Source organism: Sinohyriopsis cumingii, chromosome 6, assembly GCF_028554795.1.
Source record: "Sinohyriopsis cumingii isolate HCF-2022 chromosome 6, ASM2855479v2, whole genome shotgun sequence".
NCBI classification, from domain to species: Eukaryota; Metazoa; Mollusca; class Bivalvia; order Unionida; family Unionidae; genus Sinohyriopsis; species Sinohyriopsis cumingii.
The window spans coordinates 76,768,340-76,790,211 of record NC_142966.1 but is presented as its reverse complement, the minus strand read 5'-3'; the positions used below and the strand labels follow the sequence as shown (position 1 = coordinate 76,790,211).

Genomic DNA, 21,872 nt, shown 5'->3' with positions numbered 1-21,872 from the left:
GAAAGTTATTGTCATCTATTAGCCAGTGTTTGTTGTTTTAGTTTGTTTTTGTTTATTTTTGTTTTTTGTTATTCTATTTATTTTACTTTTTTATATTTTGGTGTGTGTGTGGATTCTGTATATATGTATCTAAACAGAAAACAGGTCAGATGCAGAAAGTGGCAGCACGTGAGTCAGAAAGAAAATAATCTTTCCAAATGACAAAGTGCGGTGTTGCCAGTCAGAGAATTGACCAAGCGGTTTTGAGATGTACTGATAGTTTTCTAAATTAGATTACACAGTAAGTTTCCTTTGCTTTTCTGGGTTACAAAAGAAAGAGAAAAGAAATAAATTAGATTGGCAGCCTCAAAACTGTCATACTAGGTGTCACGAATCAAGAGGATTATTCTCATGTTTCTCTCGCCATGTTAACATTTGTTAGCAAGGTAACGTCTTTTGTGCAGTTCTGAGTTGGTACATGTGTGGAACGTTAATTATAATTGTTTGCAGGTATATCAGTTTGACTCGGGTCCGGCAATTAGTGGGATTGTGACCTGTATTTCATTATCTGAGCTCATTTATTTTGTATTAATAATGGAACTAAATGCACTAAGTAATGTGATCGATTTGATTGTGTTAGTGCAAGCAGGCTTTATATAGATTCACTGATACCTAGTGGACAGCTTCCACCCTTTCTATGAATACAGTAGCTGCCCGGGTTCCATTGGGCCTGGTTTGTTTGGCTGCCATTGAATGTGTCATCCTTGACACAGAAATCCTCTCTAACATAGGCGTAGACGGTGTATTCTCCGGAAGCATGAAAATCACTTGAAACGGTGCTGGTATAGCTTTTGGGATCTTTGTAGCGCTTGACAAACCCTGACGTGAAACCTACAGGGCACCCTTGTATCGGCTTCAGAAAAGCAAACGAACCTGCTGGCCACGATAACGCTGGAGCTGAAATAGAACAATCAGCCCTTAAAAATCTTTGCTTCACATATGGTTACAATGACTGGTTGAGAAATGGTTAACGTATGAACGTAGCCCAAAGTTAAAATCATGATATCAAATAGGTCACCTCGAGTTCATCCTTTTTGCTGAAAAAGTAAGCTGTGAAATTGCCACAAAGCTAAATAAGTTCCAAATAAAAGGGTAAAGAATATCAACTTATACTTATATTGACTTTCACCTTTGGTTTTATGCTAAAATGCTTTTGTAACATTAATCATCGCCACATTAAGATGTCACGTTTTGTTCAAGCTATTGGTAACGTTATTATTTGCACGTTATGATTTCAACAGAATACTTAAATTTATGTGGAATATCTCTCACAATATGACACAAACACTATTTTTTTCATTTCTATAGGATAATTGGAAACTTGGGCTGTTATTTGGTTATAGTTTGATATTATATTCATCGGGTAATGCTAGTGTTGTGGAGATGCAATTAGAAACTAATTAATGTCTTCTGAGATACATACACAAAAATGCAAGTAGACATAACTGGAACATTACTATCCATGCTTAATAACGTCAAGTTTGCTCCCAATATTCAAGACATTGGATACATTTTATCTTCTTCTTTTGTTTGCAACATTAGAATACTTTGTAACAAATATTTAGAATTCGAAACACCTTTAAGATAAGCCAGTCATACCTGTACCGATAAATTTGTCCCTATAAGGATTTATTTTATATTTTGGTGGTCGTTACTGGTGACAGATATAACTACATACTGTAGGGTTGTCATTAAATCTGGCCTACAAAGTATTTTGAGGCAATTTCATCTGAAGATCACACTCGTAGACTAAAGTTCTAGAAAACTTTTGTTTTCATCCGTTGCGGTTTCCAGTCGAAGAGAATTTTACTACTTATGCTCTAAGATAATTATTTCCAAGACCACTCGACCATGTGACTACGTCGGTAAATCCACCATTTTAGCTGCTAAATCTAGCGGACAGCCAATCACATTGCAACAACCCTTTTGCAGACTAACAACAGAAGTTGCTACTAAATGTATACGGACACACGTTCTTAGGTAAGTACCAGATTATCGGTTTTAAGTCATACAATGGCAGTGTAATCAATATCTGTTTTTGCTGTATATAGGGAATTACACACACACTTTTAAATGAAAGCCGAGCAATATATATAGCATGAAAACTAATATATCATGCTATTATAATAATATATTAATAGGTATTAAACCTGATTACATGATCTAACATTAGTTATACTTGATAGAGTAGCCGACGCTAAGGGCCAATATACTTCAACAGTAACGACGATCATAATACAAAATTCCTTATGCGAACAGATTTATCATTCTATCTTCTGACCAGCAATGCCCATCTGATACACAACTAATAACTTCAGTGCGCGGCAAGCTGAGCTAAAATTATATGTTTTCTTCATCTTTATCGATTCACATAATATTTTGTGATTGGTGATTTCTTTCTTTAATACGTTTTATTTTCTAATAAGCCTTGACTGATATAAATTGCTGTCAACAAATTTAAATTTCGTCCTAATAGCCAAGATGTTACAAGATCTGAAAGTTCTCTCATGACCAGCTTATCTATTTTAAGACAGAAATAAAGCTAACCCTGAGGAGGCAAGAACAGATGCAAAGGTACGAGACAATGCACCAAATCTAAAAGAGCGAGGTTTAAAATGCTAACAAGGTATCTCACCGTTAGGTTCTAATGTCTGGCACCCGTCTCCAGAATTGAATGCAAACGGACAGCGGCACTGACATTTTCCATTTACGTAGCTCAGGTATCCACCGTTGTAGCACACCATGTTAAAGTTTGGACAGAAAGTTTCTGAATAAGAAATGTAAATATATTTAAAAAAAAATATTCTAAGGCAGCCGGGCCACTTCAGTAATTCTCTCTGTCTCTCTTTCTCTCTCTGTCTCTGTCTCTCTCAGGCAGACTCATAAACACACACACACACACGCGCGCGCATTTGTATTGCTTTCGATCAGAAATGACACATTGGTCTAAACACATGTGGACACTTTAGCTGTATATCAATGTATCACAGCGATTAATGGACCCGCCCATTTACTACAACACCTCAGTTTGTTGGAAATATACCTTACTGACGTGTGTCATAATTCCAACTTTTACTGGCTTCTTTTCATAAAGTTCATCTCCAAGTCGTTTGGTATCTAAAGAGAATGTAGACAGAGAGATCAACTCTCCCAATATATCTTTCCTGTGTTCAGAGATGTTTAGTAGATATAATAAAGACAAATTACAATATTAGGGGAATTTACATAGATAACACAACCTATTTTCTTTCTTAGCACATCACTTACTCTTGATGGTTCAGAAAAAATCTATTATATGTGTTTTATATCTTCTAAATCAATATTACTTATTTTCTGGTCTTAGTAAAAATGTTGAAAAAGGTAGGTTGAAAAGGAAGTAGAACAGGTTAACTTTACGTTGTCAGAATTGTACAGCATTGTTTGATACTACACGGTTTCATACTGCACATGTGTGCCTATAATAGTATAGAAATATTCGTAACGTTTCGCAAATAGAATGGTTCAGACTATGAACAGTGCTCTCCAACGTATATTCAAATAACATAGAAAGGCATATGAAGGCCAAGGGATATTGAATATCTCTCAGAGGAGTACCATTTTACAAACCAGTGAAATACTAAATTCGAGAAGAAAAGTGCAACTGAATGTTTTAGTAGGAAACAAAGAATATCAGAGCCAATAAGTCAAGACTTCGAAAAGTATTATTTCCCCTGGCTAAATGAACTGTCATACAACAATTTGCGATATTTCCCCGTTTGACTATTTTGATGCAATATTATGCTAGCGATACAAGCATAAACATGTCTTCTTTACCTGGCAATAAGAATGGCAATAAATATACTAACAATTTTAGCATCATTAATTTACTCAAAATGTACTTTCTTAGTTCTGCAAATCCGAATGACATGACCCAAGTCATGGAAAACCTGATACACACTCAGATCGTACTGACATTTCGATTACATTTCCAAATGAAATCACATTCTGCGTACTGCACTGAATTAACTCAATAATCCTAGTCCATCATAAGCAGAAAAACAGAGTTGAGGTGGATCAACATAAAAACAAAATCCATCAATTTCAGATCAACTGGAGAAGTTTCTTCAATGCACATTCATCAAAAATACTACTGAAAATTTCAGTTTGAAGAAAATCAAAACGAGAATGTTTTTCAAACTAATGTCGAGCTCGCGACGAAGTTAAAAGGTAGCCTGGTGGTGCTGTATGCGCATTAACATTGGCACTGTGTAATGATGAAATTACGGCTGTGTATTTATTTTGAAATACAGCATAAATTCAATTACTTTGTGTTGTGTTTGTAGTGCATTCTTTATTGTTAAGCCTTAGGTAGAAAAACGAAATGAGTATTTAACAAAAAGGTTACTCCATTCTAATAGGAAAATATGAACTCGTTTCTTCGGACTAATACTTCACTCCCAAGGTCGTGCAGTATTGCTCAGAAAACCCCCCACTCTTTCATATTTGTCCATACAAATACAGTAACCTATAAATAATGCCCAGAAAATACACTTATTTGGTGTTGTACTATGTTTGTTGCCTTAAGTATTTAACTAACTTTAACATTATTACAACTTTTAATGTTCTCTATACACTTCGTGAAGTTAAGAAATTGCCAGTTCGGCGGACTAAAAGATTTGCAACTCCATTTGGAGGGATAACTGTGATAAACACTCTAGCTCTCTCTAAAATTAATCATCTTCTATTATGATTACGAAATCCATTCAAACAGGCTCTTAGTGAACTAAAAACACACTTTTATAAATTTGTATAGCATGGGTTAACGGTCAAGCTGCAAAGGAATATTTCTGTTAAGGATTATCATGATTAAATATGGTTGATATTTTATCATGAGTGTTGAAAATTGCATGGCTTAGAGGAATATTGTTTGACGAATCTATTTGAAAAGTTTGTTCCAATTTTCGATATCAAATATTGGTGATTTCATTTAGTTGGAATATATGAGGATAAGCTTTTGATGGTGATAAAAATTTTTTTTAAAAGAAATAAAACAGGATGTAGAGATATATATGAAAAACTATCTACAAGCAATTGCGTACTAACTTGAAGAAGAAAAGTGTCATCCATTCAGTACGTACGCAAAAATCTGGCAAAGCTTGACCCCTCACTCCGTACAAATGCGTGCATTTTTACACAACCCACCTGCGTACTTACGTTACGTATTAGACAAATTATTATCGAGGTTTCACCCACCCCGTTTCCTGTGCCTATGTACATTATCAGTAGACCCCCCCCCCCCAATACGCAAAATAGACAGCCCCAAATATGAATTTAGAATTTAGTAACTCAGAAGATGGCTACTGGCAGATATGTTTCTTGTCACAATATCGAACATCAAATTGTCAAAATCTTAGATGCTTGAAGTTAAAAACGATTACATATAATTTTTCGTGCCAAAGCATTTCTCAAAAGAATTAGAATTATTCCAAAATAGATTTGCTCATTTTGTGTTACATGCCGATACATTTTTATCACATCTCTCTCTATCTCTCTCTCTATATATATATATATATATATATATATATATATATATATATATATATATATATATATATATATATATATATATATATATATGGGATTGCCATATAAATAAGACAAATTGTATCAACTATATTTTACAATGGATCAAAAGGAAACGTTGTCATATATAAATATTTTTTTATTCACAAATATAGCTATTATACTTGGATGTAATGAAACTCAAGTTGAGGATGTAATTAGTCTGATAATTCAATGTGCAGAGCAAGATATTTCTGAATGCAGATTTTCTAGACCCGGTCCGAATTTATCTCTGTTCAAAACGATTGTTGCTTTTATCTTGAATATAGAAATATATAGCGGCTATAGAAATGTAAATAGGAAATATTTGACAATAGATGGGTATTTTAAAAAAAACTTAATATAATCGTAAACTATGTTATTGGAAATATGTATGTTTATTGGTACACATATGTAAATGTTTGTGTGTATAATCGGATGATGTGTACACGTGAATGTGCATGCATATGTGTGTGTATGGATGCTTATGTGAATGAGTAAGTTGCTGAATGCATACTCCCATATTTGTTTAGTTTAGAGCTGCTAGTGTTTACCATATGTATTACTATTTTGTCATTAAAATCTAAATGTAAACAATATTACGTTCTACTGTTATCTTGACTGTAAGAACGTCATCTTTCACTCAATCTCTTTGTCAAATCCGTCTAAACATATACGGTGAAGTGCTATCTTTACACATATGTTCTTTAAGAAACGTCTTGCGTACAATAAGTTTTAGTTCTGGAAACATGTCGATGAAACCTATTGTTATATGTATTGATGTATGCTATTGGCCACCACATGATATATACAGAGGTGTCTGCAGATGTGGTAGGTGGGCTTGGTGAAGGGCGGTTGACCCCTCTCTTAGGATGTTTCCCAGGGAAGTATTCCTTCAGACGCTCATGAGTGTATGTCTGCAGAATTTAGAGGTAGTACCTTAATAATACTTATGTTACTTACCATTGAGTCTAAGAACTAACTGGACTTCATACGCCGGGTAAAAGTAATCCATTTCGTATCTAGTCAGTACCATGTATTCCAATCTGTTATCAAGTATAGTCATTACTTTTTGGTTGTTTCTGGTAAAATCCTAAAGAGAAAAGATATAGAGAATGATTACGACATAGAACCTGTGTAATCTGATCATGAAGTAATAGAACCTGTGTAATCTGATCATGAAGTAATCAAACATTTAGACGGAAGAAGACAGTATGGCGGACATCTCAGTGTCAAATCTGACACAGAAAAGAAAAGAAAATTTTAAAATGTTTTCAGCTCTGAATTATTTTATCAACCTGATGAACTTCTATATTTAATTTAGGAACTTTTGGCTAGGAGTGCTAACCTTCGTAAAAACAGGCGAATAAACACTTGCTGAATAAGTGTATTCGTGTAACAGATGCTGAAGTTCGTGCTCCTCGCTTTGTTAAGGAAAGATAAAGAAACTGAAACATTAAAAAATAGAAATTAAACAGAATACATGATCATTCATTTCTTATCATATATTGTCAATGGCTTGCTAAAAAAAAGCAGTGGAAAATGCAGACCAAAATCAGTTACACTCCTAGGGAAAGAGAAATTAAGAAAGGTGAAAAATGCTACTTTTCTGACAATCCATACCGCAAAGTATGCTTGAAGCTCAAGTTCGAAAACTGACAACTTGTGTTAAAATGTAGGAGAAAGAACAACAACAGAGAACGGAGATTTATATAAAGGCTGTAAAATCTTTTGTTTAGATATAATTTTTGCAAGTGGAGAGTAAAATATCGCTATAATGCCTTGTGTGTAATAAATAAGAGCATTCTCTTAAATACCAAGGAGATGCAAAATTAAGTAGGAAAAAAGTGAACAACAAATACATGAATTTTGTCAACACAATTAAAAGATTGGCTATGAAGAGACAACGTGAATCCTAATATTTGTTCCTTAATCTAGTCCGGTTTGCTGGTCAGAAGCCGTCACGCTAGCTTGCTGGTTAGTTGGCAGGAAACTATGCCACCCTTATAGAAAACATTTCCAAACAAATAGAGAAAACCAAGGAAAACAGTGAATACCTTTAGAAAATAATTCGTATAGGAGATATCATTAGGATTATATTAAAATAGTGTTATAAGCAATGTTATCTTTTTGAAAATGTTTAAGAAAATTGACTTATTGATCCCTGTATACATTCTGTAGACAATCTAGGTCATTCATCGGATGATATAATATATGTTTAGGTGAAGTAAGACCAATTGTGATCAGCTGATAACATTTTCCATTTCTTAAACATACTTGTTGCAAATCTAAGACAGGTTATGACGTAATTCAGTATTCATAACTTACCGACCCAATTGATGTGTGTGTGTGTGTGTGTGTGTGTGTGTGTGTGTGTGCGGACAAACATTTTTTGTTCTGCTTTAGGTAGATCTGTTCTGAAAACAGTGTAAAATTTATTTTGCATTTCGTCAAGTCTTTTTGACTTGTATATCTTTTTATGAGCACGTAATATCGGCATAGTTCAATTTATCCGAGTAGACCATTGCATCTAGCGCCAGCTCTATGTTTAAGTAGTGTCAAAAGGTCAACACCAAATCCTAAAAGGACTACGCCTTCTGAGACATAAATATGTGTTCGAAACACAGGTGAGAAAAGCAATGTGCTATTGATAATATGTTTCTAATGGAAATGTTCATAATAGTAAAACATAAATTCTAGGATAAAGCAAGCGTTCAATCTATTTATCATCACAATTATTGAAACAATAAATTACCACACGTAGTATATGCCACATGTTTAACTTGATAACATACCCAGAGTCCGTAGTGCATCAAGGAACTGTAGTCATAGTCGAAAGAGAACCAGTTACTTCCAGATTCTATATTAAATTGGCTAGCATAGGCTGAAATAAATAAATAAATAAATATATATATATATATATATATATATATATATATATATATATATATATATATATATATATATATATATATATATATATATGTATATATATATATTTTAGGGTAAGAGTTTTAAAAGAGTTTTAAGAGTTTTAAAAGTCTGCATCTTAGATAGGTCCTTTCACTTAAAAATAGCTTATGTACAAGAAAGAGAGAGAGAGAGAGAGAAAGAGAAGTGAACGTTTAAAATATTCTGATAATCCCACCACCCAACATCTCAAAATTTGGATCACTATTAGCTTATATGTATTAACTCTGAATCTCTGTTGAATGAAGTGTTTGGAATAACCCGAGTATCTTAAATTAGGAAACAAGTCATGTCTCTGAGACTTTATCACTTTTAGAAAAAATGGCTTGTAACAAAACTAACTTTAATCGAATATTGCGGCATCAATTAAGAATTTGAACATAATTTTACAATAAGTATTATTGCGCAAACTCGAAGTAGTGCCCCATAGACACTTAAGTAGAAGCTATTTACATTGACTGGTTTTCTTGTCTGAGACTGATTTCTTCAGACACTTTAATCAAATTGTGGGATTGTTGCAGTCTAAAAAATTCAAAACACTCATGATGTAGGTTGCTATAATTCAGTACAAATATCATAAAATCCATATTTGAAATCTTCCCTACGTGTTAAAAAATATGAGATGAACAATATATAAGTAAATCAACTGGTATTGGAAGTGATATTAAGTTTTGTTTTTCTGTTGTATTTCAACCTGTCTCACTTGCGTATTTGATTGGTTTCTTTAGAAAACGACGATTTATAAAATTTAGAGACTGGATGTACACTTATTATACTTAAGTTCTTGAAGAAACTGAAGGACAATAAAAAAGATCATTTTCTCTAAAAATGTTTTGAAATATACCAGTGATACTTATATATTTCTTCAATATCTTATATCATACTTGATAAATTTAAGTAACATAATGTTTGCTAACCTGGATTGATATTATCCCAATTAATTCGAACAATTGAGTCCCGATAAGCATTGCTCTGCTCATGTGCAAGTCCTAGAGTATGCCCAATTTCATGCGCAGCTGCAGACTGTAATAATAATAATAATAATAATAAGCATCATCAACATCATTATCATCATCGTAAAAATTCTTACTTTAAGACGCCGGCGCAGAAATACCTATGACTTAATATGAGGTACATCATTTCATGGTAGACATATATACACTGCTGTTCACGCGCGTTCTCGACTTATTCAATTCATAAATCATAATGTAAGTTAATATATATAAATAGAGTCTTAAAATGGCAACAGTTCTTACAATTGGCAAATTTAATGCATACGTAGTTACCAATTAAGACAAGTCGTCATATTATATTTTTAAATTATATGTTTGTACCAACAAACATATCTAAATTGTATATTAACAGACTGTTTACTCATATGAACATATGAGTAAAATATTTGGATGTTTGGATTGATGTAAATATTTGAAAGTGTTTACTTTCTCTATAGTACATAAAAAATAGGACTTGACACAATAAAGTGATACTTTCTTTCCTTGTATGCTTTTCTTATGCAAATGTACTTTTCTGTATTTGTTCTAATTGGTAAATATCTCATTCTTAATAAACTGAGTTACCCAAATCGATCATCTTTATTAGTCGTGTAAAATTACTGTCTATACAATTATAAAAGCACATTTAATCCATTCCATCGACCTCATCAGCGAGTTCTTGCATAAAATTATCTTTACAATGTTGTATAAACATTTCAATAAAACAGTCGTTCATTATTGATACGTGAACCCTGCCTTCACCTAATATTATCAATATATTAATAATATCTTTATTAAACGTTTTCCAAGAATACAATTTTCTTCCAATTTCAGTTGGAGAGTGTAAGATTGTTTAGGTAATCTGATATTTGGCATATTTAAAATCCGAATCCAGTACTTAAGAATTTGAATATATCAAACGTTTTTCAAGTTCATTCGTCATAATTCATCATAAATAAAAGCATGAGACATCTTTATTAAATGTACAAATGTCAGTTAGACCATTTTCTAGTGCAGGTGATTCATAGAAGTCACAGTTTTATATCTTTAGTTCAATTTAGGAAACACGTCATCATCATCAAAATAAAAAGTGTAATAATAACATCAACAATTTTCCTAATACACACAGTAATATGGTAATAGTGTTTGGATAAAAATAACAACAACTACAACAACAACAATAACATTACTACTACTACCACTACTACTACTACTAATATTTAACAATAATAAACTCTCGGTATATTGGCCAGCCAAGCATCAGTTTACATAAGGGGATCCGTACTCTCTCTCAGTTGGTGGAGCGTTGGAATCTAAGGGTCACGGGTTCGATTCCTGTCCAGTCCAGCCTGCATCGGCTGTCTTAATGAGTCCTTGGGTAAGATAGTTAGCCCATTTCCTCTGACTGACTTAGTTAATAACGTGTTAAAAGTGCAGTTGAAAGCCAATAAACATACACTGAGAAGTCCAATATATCATCCTTAGCAAACACGTCACCTATCTTAAATGAATGTTTAAAGCAGTTCGTATTGGGCTTAAACGAAGTGATCGAATCGCTTCTTGAATTATTCACGATCAAAACAGCTTACCCTTGTATGGACAAAATATACGGGTGATTACTGCAGAGGAGTTCTTCAGTTTGGGTAACCGAACGAAATGCAAGAAAAGCAAAATTTTTGCTATGTTATGTGGTTTTCCCATAATTACTAAGTGCAAAACACATAGGCATCAATAGAAGCCATAGAGCACACTTCAAAATGATACACATAAGACTCTGCAACTCAAATGCTGTTATATTACATGCCTTATCAAATTTGTACCCGTTGGCTTGTGATTACAAGTTAGCCAATTCATAATTGATGTGTATGCCATATTTTTATTTCGTATGTTAGTATGTTATGTTGATTTTAATTCAGTGAATGTCACTGTAACGTTTCTTTTATATCCTCGAATGGACGTTAATGAATTACAATTTCTGGACACGCATACCTGCAGTTCATGATAAAAATGTCATTTGGAATATACATAAAACCTGAGTACCTTATCTTTGCACTTGTCTTTTAAGATATTACACACACACAGATATATATATATATATATATATATATATATATATATATATATATATATATATATATATATATATATATATATATATATATATATATATATATATATATATATATATGTGTGTGTGTGTGTGTGTGTGTTTGTGTGTGTGTGTGTGTCTTTCCATGCCATGCACACACGTACATGCACACATTTATACATACAAATAAGTAAAGATGCGTACCCCACCGCAAGGTGATATGGTCTGTATGTTATTGGTCAGTCTTCCCACGTACGACCAACATCCGGTCGAACTATGCAAGAAAATAATAGCATTAATACAAAAGACTACTGTTACAACCATACACAGTGTGAATGTCCATAAACAATAGATAAACTGTATTATGGATATTGACTACATCGGCAAAGACTATGGATTTCCATGTAACTAACACTATACCATGCGATTTGATAGTAATTCATTGACAACCACTTTCAGCCAATATAATGGGAAATGGGAGATGGATATATAAGGAGAAAAATATATTTCAAAATTAATTTAGCATGAAACAGTAAATTTGAGAAAATAAACTGCTAACCGACTTTCAACCTGGTACAAATATTCAGCGCACCATAAAGAAATGGGTATTTGAAATTTGCATAACAATTAAAATTACTCTAAACATTAAATAATGAAATTTACCACTTTTGTTCCATTTTGTTTTGTTTGTTTAGCTTAATTTCCCTGGATGCAAGCAATGTTCAACGACAATGAGAAGTAGGTAGTTGCTTGTATACATGATGATTTGTTCTACAAAATTTGACACCAACCTTAAGACGTGATTGGTGTCTTAAAGTCGCTACGAGTCTTATCCTCGCCATGAGTCTTATCCTCGCTATGAGTCTTATACTCAGTTTAATGTATAATGACATGCTCTTTTAAGACGGCTTAGATACAGTATATTTATATTTTGAATAATAATATATATGTTTATGTATGCGATCGCTAAACATTGTCGGTCAACAACAACAACAACAACACACATGTTCTGGACCAACACACTTTATAATATATCTCCCTTCCTTTACAAATTTGATGGATCAATATATATATATATATATATATATATATATATATATATATATATATATATATATATATATATATATATATATATATATAGGCTGCGAGAGAGACACAGAGAGACAGAAAGAAAGGTGTTATTTTGATTCTATTGTATTTTGTATTGTTAAAGACTTACTATATGAATTGTAGAGTGGTGTTATGGCCCAGACCATTGTCGACGTGTACTGTTGGTGTGTAAGGTACGAAGCGATAGGCTGTCACAGCTTGCCATTCGTTCATGTACTGTAGCGCCGCAGATCTCCACGAAGCCGCTTAAATAATAATAATAATAATAATAATAATGATAACAACAACAAATTTACTATTATTATTATTATAAGACTATATTTGAAAAAAGGTTTTGCACACGTTTAAGTAGAAACTCAGATCCTTCGAATATTAGAACGTTATATGTCTTATATCGTGTCAATCAAAAATTGGAGTCAAGCCAAATAGACCGTACCTATCTTTAACAGCTGTTAGAGGCCGTCAGTAATCGGAATGTTCTACTGAAGCTTAATGAGAGGTCTGTTGGATGTCCAGGTATACACACATACACAAAATGTATTTGTTTATAACAACAGTATGAAATTCCTCAGCTAGATAGACCTTCAAGTCAGCAAAACAGATGATGCAAAACGTTTCGTAGATTGTATATCAATTTAATACTGTATTACATACTATAAAATCATGCCATAAATGTAGACCATTAATTAGTCGATAGACATACAGACAGACAAACATGCTTGCGTACACAGATTTAACGCACATTTGAACATATGAGGTAATTTTCTGTTTCATTACATACGTAAACCTGCATCCAGTAGGTACGGGATTATTCCCTTTGTCCACGTCTGACTTTCATCTATATACACTGTCCTTTTTGCTACGTTTGCATTGTTTCCCCCTTTATTTCCATTGGAGTCATTCAAATATTGGACAAGAGGAGATCCGATATTTATCTGTAAAATAAAAGTATTGAAAAGAGACACGCCTAAAACCAACCCTGCACGAATTCAACATATAACATTTTAGGAAGAGAGACCTCGTGTAAAACAAATTCTGTTTATTTTGCGAATTTATGCAATATTTGTTGTTTTCATGTCTACATATAAAAGCGAAATTAAAAAGTAACGTTTTAAACATCGATTTAACAAAAGTGCGATATTATTATTGTTCCTTCCACCATTTAAATCTTCCACAAATGTGTGATACTGTTTATCCAATATATACACTCCAATACTACCCGGCTACAAGCTCTTGATTAATTTACAACTAAAGCTTTTAATTAGAGCACTTTATTTACTCAGGGTTCTGACGAGGGGGCGACCAGGGTCAAACTATTTTTTAAAGGTAAAAAACTACAGCTAAAGGTAAATTCTTATGAGCGAATTTAGATTTTTGCGTGTGTAATTTGCCCCAGTGCTAAACATCACTATAAACTGTCACACTGCAGACATCGGAGCGATATGCCTGTATTTTTTAAAAAGCTACTTTAAAAATGCAACACACACACACACACACACACACACACACACGCACGCACGCACACACACACAACTTGGTGTCTGATCTTTCCCGAATGGTTCTTAGAACTGGCTCTCTAATGCATAATTTGGTAAATTTCATTGCAAAATAAGTTCTGGGTTAAATTATCCATTATGAAACAAAAACGATAGGAAATTTTATACTAAAAGTAACGGACAAACACTCTCCATGTTTACACTTTTGCTAGCAAATGATTCGGAGAGTCTGGAACGGCATATTTTCCCATATGTTGCAGAATTAATTGCAAAATGTCGAGATATCAATATCCTAGTAAAATTCCATTGAGAAACTCAATCCATCACACATGTTAACATACTAACAAATCTATTTAGAACTTGCTGTCCGCTCCGAACCACTAGAACCGCTCCGGTGGCCTAGTGATTAGAGCGCCCTCCTTGGATGCGGGAGGTCGTGAGTTCGAACCCCGCCCGAGTCATACCAAAGACTTATAAAATGGCGACCGAGTCATCTAAAAAAAAAGACTCAAACAAATGGCGCTCAGCATTAAGAGGTTAATGTGAGGACTGGACGGCCTGGTGTCAGGATAATGTCACTTGGTGGGACATCATGCTACATATCTGCGGCATGATGCCTCAGTGCTAAACATCACTATAACCTGTCACACTGCAGACATCGTAGCAATATGACTGAAAAACTGTTAGAGCTACGTTAAAAATACACACACATATAGAACTTGGTGTTTGATATTTCCCTAATGGTTATCAGAATTGGCTCTCTTGTTACTGTTACATTTATGTATGTTCACAGTGACATTTATATTCAGCAATAAGAAAATTTGAGAATTAGCCACTACTGTTCATTGATCTCAAACCAATAAAACACTAATGTGATCTAATAAACAAAATGTAGAAAGAAACATTTTGTTTATTAGAAACAATTTTGCACCTTGACATATGTGCATATTAGATTAAATTGTAAATTAGGTTAATTTTTTTAACGTTTTCTTCTACCGGCATATCACGATGTAAGAAGATTTATATACCTAACTGCTTTACATACATAGGTGTGTTTGTAATATTACTCACCAGATGTTGTCTGAGCTTTTCGGATACTATGAACTTTTCGCTTTTCTTTTTGGCTTTCTGCTTTTTAACTGCATTTTGCAATGCTTTCGTCTGTTTCTCCATGTCACGAATATCAGCCTCCATGGTGGTCTTGTGTTCCATCTTGCCTTTCAACTGTTCCAGGCGGTGCTGCATTAAAGTTGTGGATGACGTAATTTTGTCAACACCTTCATAATGCATGATATAGAACTTTTATATAAGTTTTTTATACATTATAGACATGCTTTGCCTTAGTGACTGAATTTGGTTCTTCTTCGATGTCTTGCTGATAAATATTCAAAGTTTATAAAATGTTTACAATAGTAATGTCCTGGGATTCCCAAAACTGAAAACGAAATGCATGATAGGAATACATATATGTAGCTGACTAATAAGTGATCACCCCGACTTCTGTCAGAAAAACTTTTCCTGGCAGGTGGTCACTGTGCCCTTATATTGGTCTTTGTAGAAGAAAGAATGTTTTATTCTGACAATGTGTCTCTGTCCATCAACTTCGAACTTGAGATTAATGCCCCGTGGAAAACAAACGAAGCCCCATATTTTTCCTTCTAATAACCTTGTGCTTTTTTATTCTTGTAAACGAACAAATGGGTAGAGAACCGAATGAACGTAATATTTACTAATGGACAGACATTACGTATCTGTATATATTTGTTAGAATATGTCGCAAAGTGATGAAAAACCACTGTTTATGTCACTTGCAAACATATAATCATATTTTCAATCCCATAAAGCAAGTATGTGACAGATCTCAAAGACAATTTTGTTATCAACTGTTACATTCAAACCTGTGGAAATTTCATAACTTCTTCCAGAAGACACTCTAAATATCACGTTAATTCTCTGCATATACATTGAAGTTGAAAGTCAAGAATGCATTTTTCGTGTGTTTTGAAAATATGTTTTAAAACACTCTAAGATCTTACAAAAATACAGCTCTAATATTTCAATTACAAAGATGTAAATAATTATTTCCTTGGAGACATGCTTTTTAGCTTATATAAATTTGTTAAGGTCCACTATGTATGTATGTATGTATGTATGCATGCATGCATGCATGCATATATATATATATATATATATATATATATATATATATATATATATATATATATATACACTGCCCACAATCCAAATAATGACGTTTTATTAATCCATACCCGAACTTTATTTAATCGCTCTTTATTGGCTGGCAGCATTTTTCCTTCATTCATCACGATTCCTAGGTTTTTTTCGTTAACAGGGAGAGCTGCATCATCTTCTTCTTCTAATTCCTGGGGAAGTGGCTTTATAACCTTTGGGTGTGAAAAGGAATACAATACTTATATTTACGTCTAATGGTGTTTACTAAAGCTTTTTCCCCCAAATATCAATGACAATAAAATGTACTTGAAGCCTTGTCGAGACAATATATTTGGAATGTTATAGTAGATTGAATGCCAAAGCCGCTACCTGTGTTATCTTAGAATTTAGGTATATCAAGAAATAAGTATAAAATAGAAACAATTTAAAAAATTGTAATTTGAGTAAAAATATAAATTTGTACACATTTTCCTTGGTTCATTTGAATGTCACTATTCGTTTGTTATCATATCACTGTCAATTTAATAAAAGTTTTGTGCTTATCAAATTTAAAATGCTTATTTCATCCAAGCTAATGATTTTGTGCTATTTTATCATTCCTAGTTCAAATCCTTGCATACATATTAGAAGATAATTTTAAAATATCAAGTGAATATGAAATGAGGCCTTGAAAAACGTTGAAATTTCCATGTACTTACTAAGTTAATTTCTTTTCTCCGTTTAATATTTGTCGAATGTATATTACATATTACTTTATATGTACTGGATATAAATGATTTTTTCAAGGTACATGATTTTAAGCAAAGCATGATCAAACGCCCTAATTACTGAGCATTTTACCTAATGTTAAGTTGTAAAATTGGATACAGTACTTATCACTATTTACATTATAATAATAATAATAATAATAATAATAATAATAATAATAATAATAAAAATAATAATTATTATTATTATTATTATTATTATTATTATTATTATTATTATTATTAATATAAGACATAGCCAGAAGGGTAAGGGCTTATTGTTTATTCTGTTGGAACCATGAGTGTGTCTGATTTTATTTTTGATTACCATATTGTGCTTTATATGTCTTTGTTTGTAATGGGTTTTTGAACAAATATCCTATCACTAAATAATATCCTATAATCATTGTAATACATGATGAAATTTAACCAGATTTATTTCTTATTGTTCACAATAGGCTAAGCTAGGTTCCATGATATTTTCGTTTTCTTCTTTTTTTAAATTTCATTTCAGCTTCTTATAGATCAAAGAAAAATTAAAGGACTAACATTTATGAATTTTGTATATCATATATTTCCTTACTTCATCTTGTCTTCTCGAATTTCCATCTGTGCCTGGTATTTGACAGGTTATGGTCAATAAAACCAAAATAAAAAGTCCTCTTCCCATCTCACCTTAAGGCTGAAAAAAAACCCCGAGAAAAACCCGGGCAAAATAGGTTAATTTTTTTCTGTCTACGATTTGCAAGCATTAATTTGATTAATTTCGACCGTGTGAACTTAAAACTATTATTTTGGAAATTATGCATTTGTGTAACATTTTGCACACAACTGTAAACATCCTAACGGCTGTTTTGAAAGTTTCCTGAACAAAAAGATATACATGCACAATAAATGGTTTGTACCGAATTTTATTTTTTTTGATTTCATTGTTGACAACCGAATGTAAACAGATACAAATCTTTCGATGTTCAAATGACTCGCTGTGAATAAGCCAAAGAAAAACACAATATTTCACAACTTATGTCATAACAATGAGGCATCTGCATAGCACGTGCTACAATGTGCTTTGTGGTAATTTAAAGGGCTGTTGGAAAGCAAAGATCATTAGCCGATTAGTGTTACGATGGAAATGCATTCCTCATACACATCTGTTGGTTTTCAGATGCTTGGGAACACTGTAAATTCGTTATCCCAAAGTTAGGCAGGATAAAATGTGTTATTGTTTCTCTGAGCAGCAAATATTTCTGGCTTCCAATTAAAGACTACTTCATAGGAAAATATGTTTTAATTATGCACTATTCCATTGAGCTCGTCTTTTTTTTTCCAATCCCCCAGTTCCAACATCTCAAGAGTTTCATTACATAGTTAAAAGTAAGCATGATGCACTATGCACTTCAGTATCACTTCTAAAACAAGAATAAATCGCAAATATACATAGGATATATGCCATTATTTATATATATTTATTGGTCAAAGTTATATGAACAATGCGTTTGGTACGAATGACACGGTTTCGAATAATATATAAAGCGTCAACATCTGTATGTGTTTATACTTACGGGTTTTTGTCGATGAAGGCCCGAGTTGACAAATTCCTGCGTGGGACGCTTACGCCCGTTCACGTCTTCTATGGACACCTTCTGAGACAAGCGTAATAAGGATACACATATATACCAATGAACTCGGTCGATATCAATTAAAGTTGTTACAAAACTGTTTCTTTTTAATGGGCATCTATTTTGCTGAAGGGCCTATTGTTCGATCCATCATATTGGTGTTATTTAGGAAGCAGGTGAAAATATTTATGATGGATGCAACGCAGGGATATTGGTTCATAAACGTGGCAAAAATATTACACCTTTGGCAAAACAGAAAATTACGGAAGCATTGAGAGCATTTATTAAATGACATTTTTAGTATCTTATTGGCTATACAACAATCATATTAATTATTAGAAAAGCATATCTCCCAGCATTAATTTTCATTTTAATTAGACATTTCTCTCTAATGATAAGCAAGGTGGTGGCGTTGTATAAATTTAAGGCCACTCAATGCTGGCTGATTGTTATTTTCATCGAAACTACGTTGCCAATCTAGGAGATAAGAAATACTAGATTAATTGAAATATTAATTTATAAAAGTCTACGTGGCCTGGATAGCACAGTAGTAACACGCTGTAGGACATGCCTTCACTAAATCACTAGCTCAGACATTTATCATATCAAGTTATCTCCCATCCAATGTTAGCGATTTTCGTTGGGTTCCCTGAATCCACCACCATTTAAAAAGGTTCTAAACACATACCGTTAGTTATCGGGAGTACTTGTTCTAATACTGAAACATCTTTCAAAGCCTTCTGTACACTATATTACTGAAATAGAATTCTATAATCAGAATCAAAAGTCTGGGGGATTTAAAACAACATCTCAGCAATTAAAATATATACACTGAAAATAAAGAAGCAAAGAATTTAAATAAGAAAGATCTTAATAAGGTAAAACAAAGAGTATGGCCCATGTCACGTAATGACATAACAGTCAACACGTCATATTTTGTAACAGTCAACACGTCATATTTTGTAACAGGAACAACAGCAATTAACATCTAAATCTTACAATCTGAAACCTGTTTCATAAAGATATGCATCATTCATCGTACAATTGGATTTACACAATGGTTGTGTTTTATGCATAAGCAGTATACAATTTTTCAGGAGAACGCATTTTACAATCAACATAAGTAATAATACAGTTTTTACAAGTTCCTGTAAATGTGTTTGAAAAATTGGAATGGGGACATTTTGCTGCCAAGCGGCCAGGCATGTCCCGAAGGAGTGTTGTTCCTAAACAAGAAGTGTCCTGCCATTGGCAGCACAGTTGCTAGAAATTTACTGGAGCATAGAAGACTATGGTACGACTTTGACAACTGATATATATATATATATATATATATATATATATATATATATATATATATATATATATATATATACACACATACATACATACATACACACACACATGCATACATACATAATGCTGTGCTTAGTTTGATGAAATTTTAATGGAACATCCGTTGTACTATCTTTTCCTGACAAACGCAGCTCTGCTCTACCAGCTAACAGATTCTTATCAATTCTAAACATTTTGTGTTATTTTGTAATTAATTTCTCACATATTTACAGTGCTCACTCTCTTTAATCAGGAACTGGTTTTCCATATGGTGTTTCGAAGACACATGAATTATAGGATTTTAATGTTTTGTTGCCCTAGATGGAGACTCTGCCATTGTTTGCTAATTACTGTCAACTTGACACATTAATGATATATAATTTTGTCAGGTAAAATCAATTTGGTATTAGGTGGTAGACTGTAAAGAAGAATGAATTTTTATCACATAGAAGCTATCCACTGTTGATAGCAAACATCTTATACAGCACGGTGGTGCATGATTAATTTTCCAAGATAGAAACTAATGCTATTTGTTGTGCTGGACGTTATCTGCTATTATTTGGCTGTAAATATCAGTCATCTGGTATACGTGTCTAAAGTTCTTGACTGCCATTGCCAGAAATATCGGTATTTCTAGAGCAAACCTGGGATATTGTTAGAAAATACCGATGTCAATAGATATTGACCTGTCTTTTGTTTGCTAAATCAAATATTTGTGCTATTCATTTAGAAACAAAGGTAGATTTGGCGAAATACCATTCTAATGTTTAGTTCATTTTGAGTAAAATACTTCCACATTCTAGTCTCCTGGCTATTAATCCATTCTAATAAACATGCTGTTCTGTCTGAGTAAGTTCAAAAGTATATATTGTAACATGAACCCTGTCTTTGGGAAATAATTTTCTCGCAAAAGATATACTGATAGAGTACCATAAGATTGCTAATTGTCCTAAAATGTATTTTTCTGACGGCAATTAATGTCCATTACTTTTGCCCAGGTTTGTTTTCTATTCTGGGTGGATTCTCTGACCTTGTTTGTATAAAAGACGTGTACAACACCGATCGATTTTACAAGTATTTTCGCATTTTGGTTTAGATTATTTTTTGTTCACTCAGGTGTGGTCGAGTACAATGCAGTGTCAAAAATGGCCGCTACACTGCTCAGAGTCATTTTACTTCGAAATGGAATCTGCTATAGATGCTTACGAGGAAGTTGGGAAGCGTATGAGATTTGAAGTGAATTTATACATCCTCATTACCTTGCTGTCAGTAAATCTCATTTTGATAGTGTCAATATTAGTATCAAAGGAAATCGTTGAGAAAATTGTCTATCCTTCAAATGAAACATCACGGAGAAACAACAATTTTGAAAGCGATTTTTGATGTTTCTTGTAAACCAAGGAGTCGCTCGACAAGGAGACCATGGTTTGGGAGATATGTTAGAATCAACTATTCGAACGGAAGAACGTAAAACCGATGATGATTTGAGGATTGAGTGCTTTACATATTCCGTGTTAACGTAATGTAAATAAATTGTCCAAATTGTCTTCATAGACAAACTCAAAAAGAAGCATTCACGCGATAAGGAATAAGTGTGTCGGTTCAAAATGGAAAAGTTATTTGGGGTCGCCAAGAAATCGCGATTCATTCTACAACATATAACCCGTCGATCGCATAAACACTTTCCAAAACATATACGA

At 33.0% G+C, this 21,872-nt stretch overlaps 1 protein-coding gene across 1 annotated transcript in view; it reads right to left on the bottom strand.

Moving 5' to 3' along the window:
• LOC149797256 (uncharacterized) overlaps positions 1-18,834 on the bottom strand; it is a 44,130-nt gene extending 25,296 nt beyond the window's left edge. The window contains exons 1-12 of the mRNA XM_089960736.1: positions 18,781-18,834; positions 17,802-17,900; positions 16,550-16,684; positions 15,351-15,518; positions 13,565-13,718; positions 12,893-13,028; positions 11,875-11,944; positions 9,507-9,612; positions 8,415-8,503; positions 6,583-6,712; positions 2,675-2,806; positions 652-936 (exon numbers count right to left, since the gene is read on the bottom strand). Of these exons, the coding sequence (XP_089816862.1) occupies positions 652-936; positions 2,675-2,806; positions 6,583-6,712; positions 8,415-8,503; positions 9,507-9,612; positions 11,875-11,944; positions 12,893-13,028; positions 13,565-13,718; positions 15,351-15,518; positions 16,550-16,684; positions 17,802-17,888 (1,492 nt within the window). The 5' untranslated portion in view covers positions 17,889-17,900; positions 18,781-18,834. The remainder of the gene's footprint in view (positions 1-651; positions 937-2,674; positions 2,807-6,582; positions 6,713-8,414; positions 8,504-9,506; positions 9,613-11,874; positions 11,945-12,892; positions 13,029-13,564; positions 13,719-15,350; positions 15,519-16,549; positions 16,685-17,801; positions 17,901-18,780) is intronic.
• Between the last annotated feature and the right edge of the window lie 3,038 nt (positions 18,835-21,872).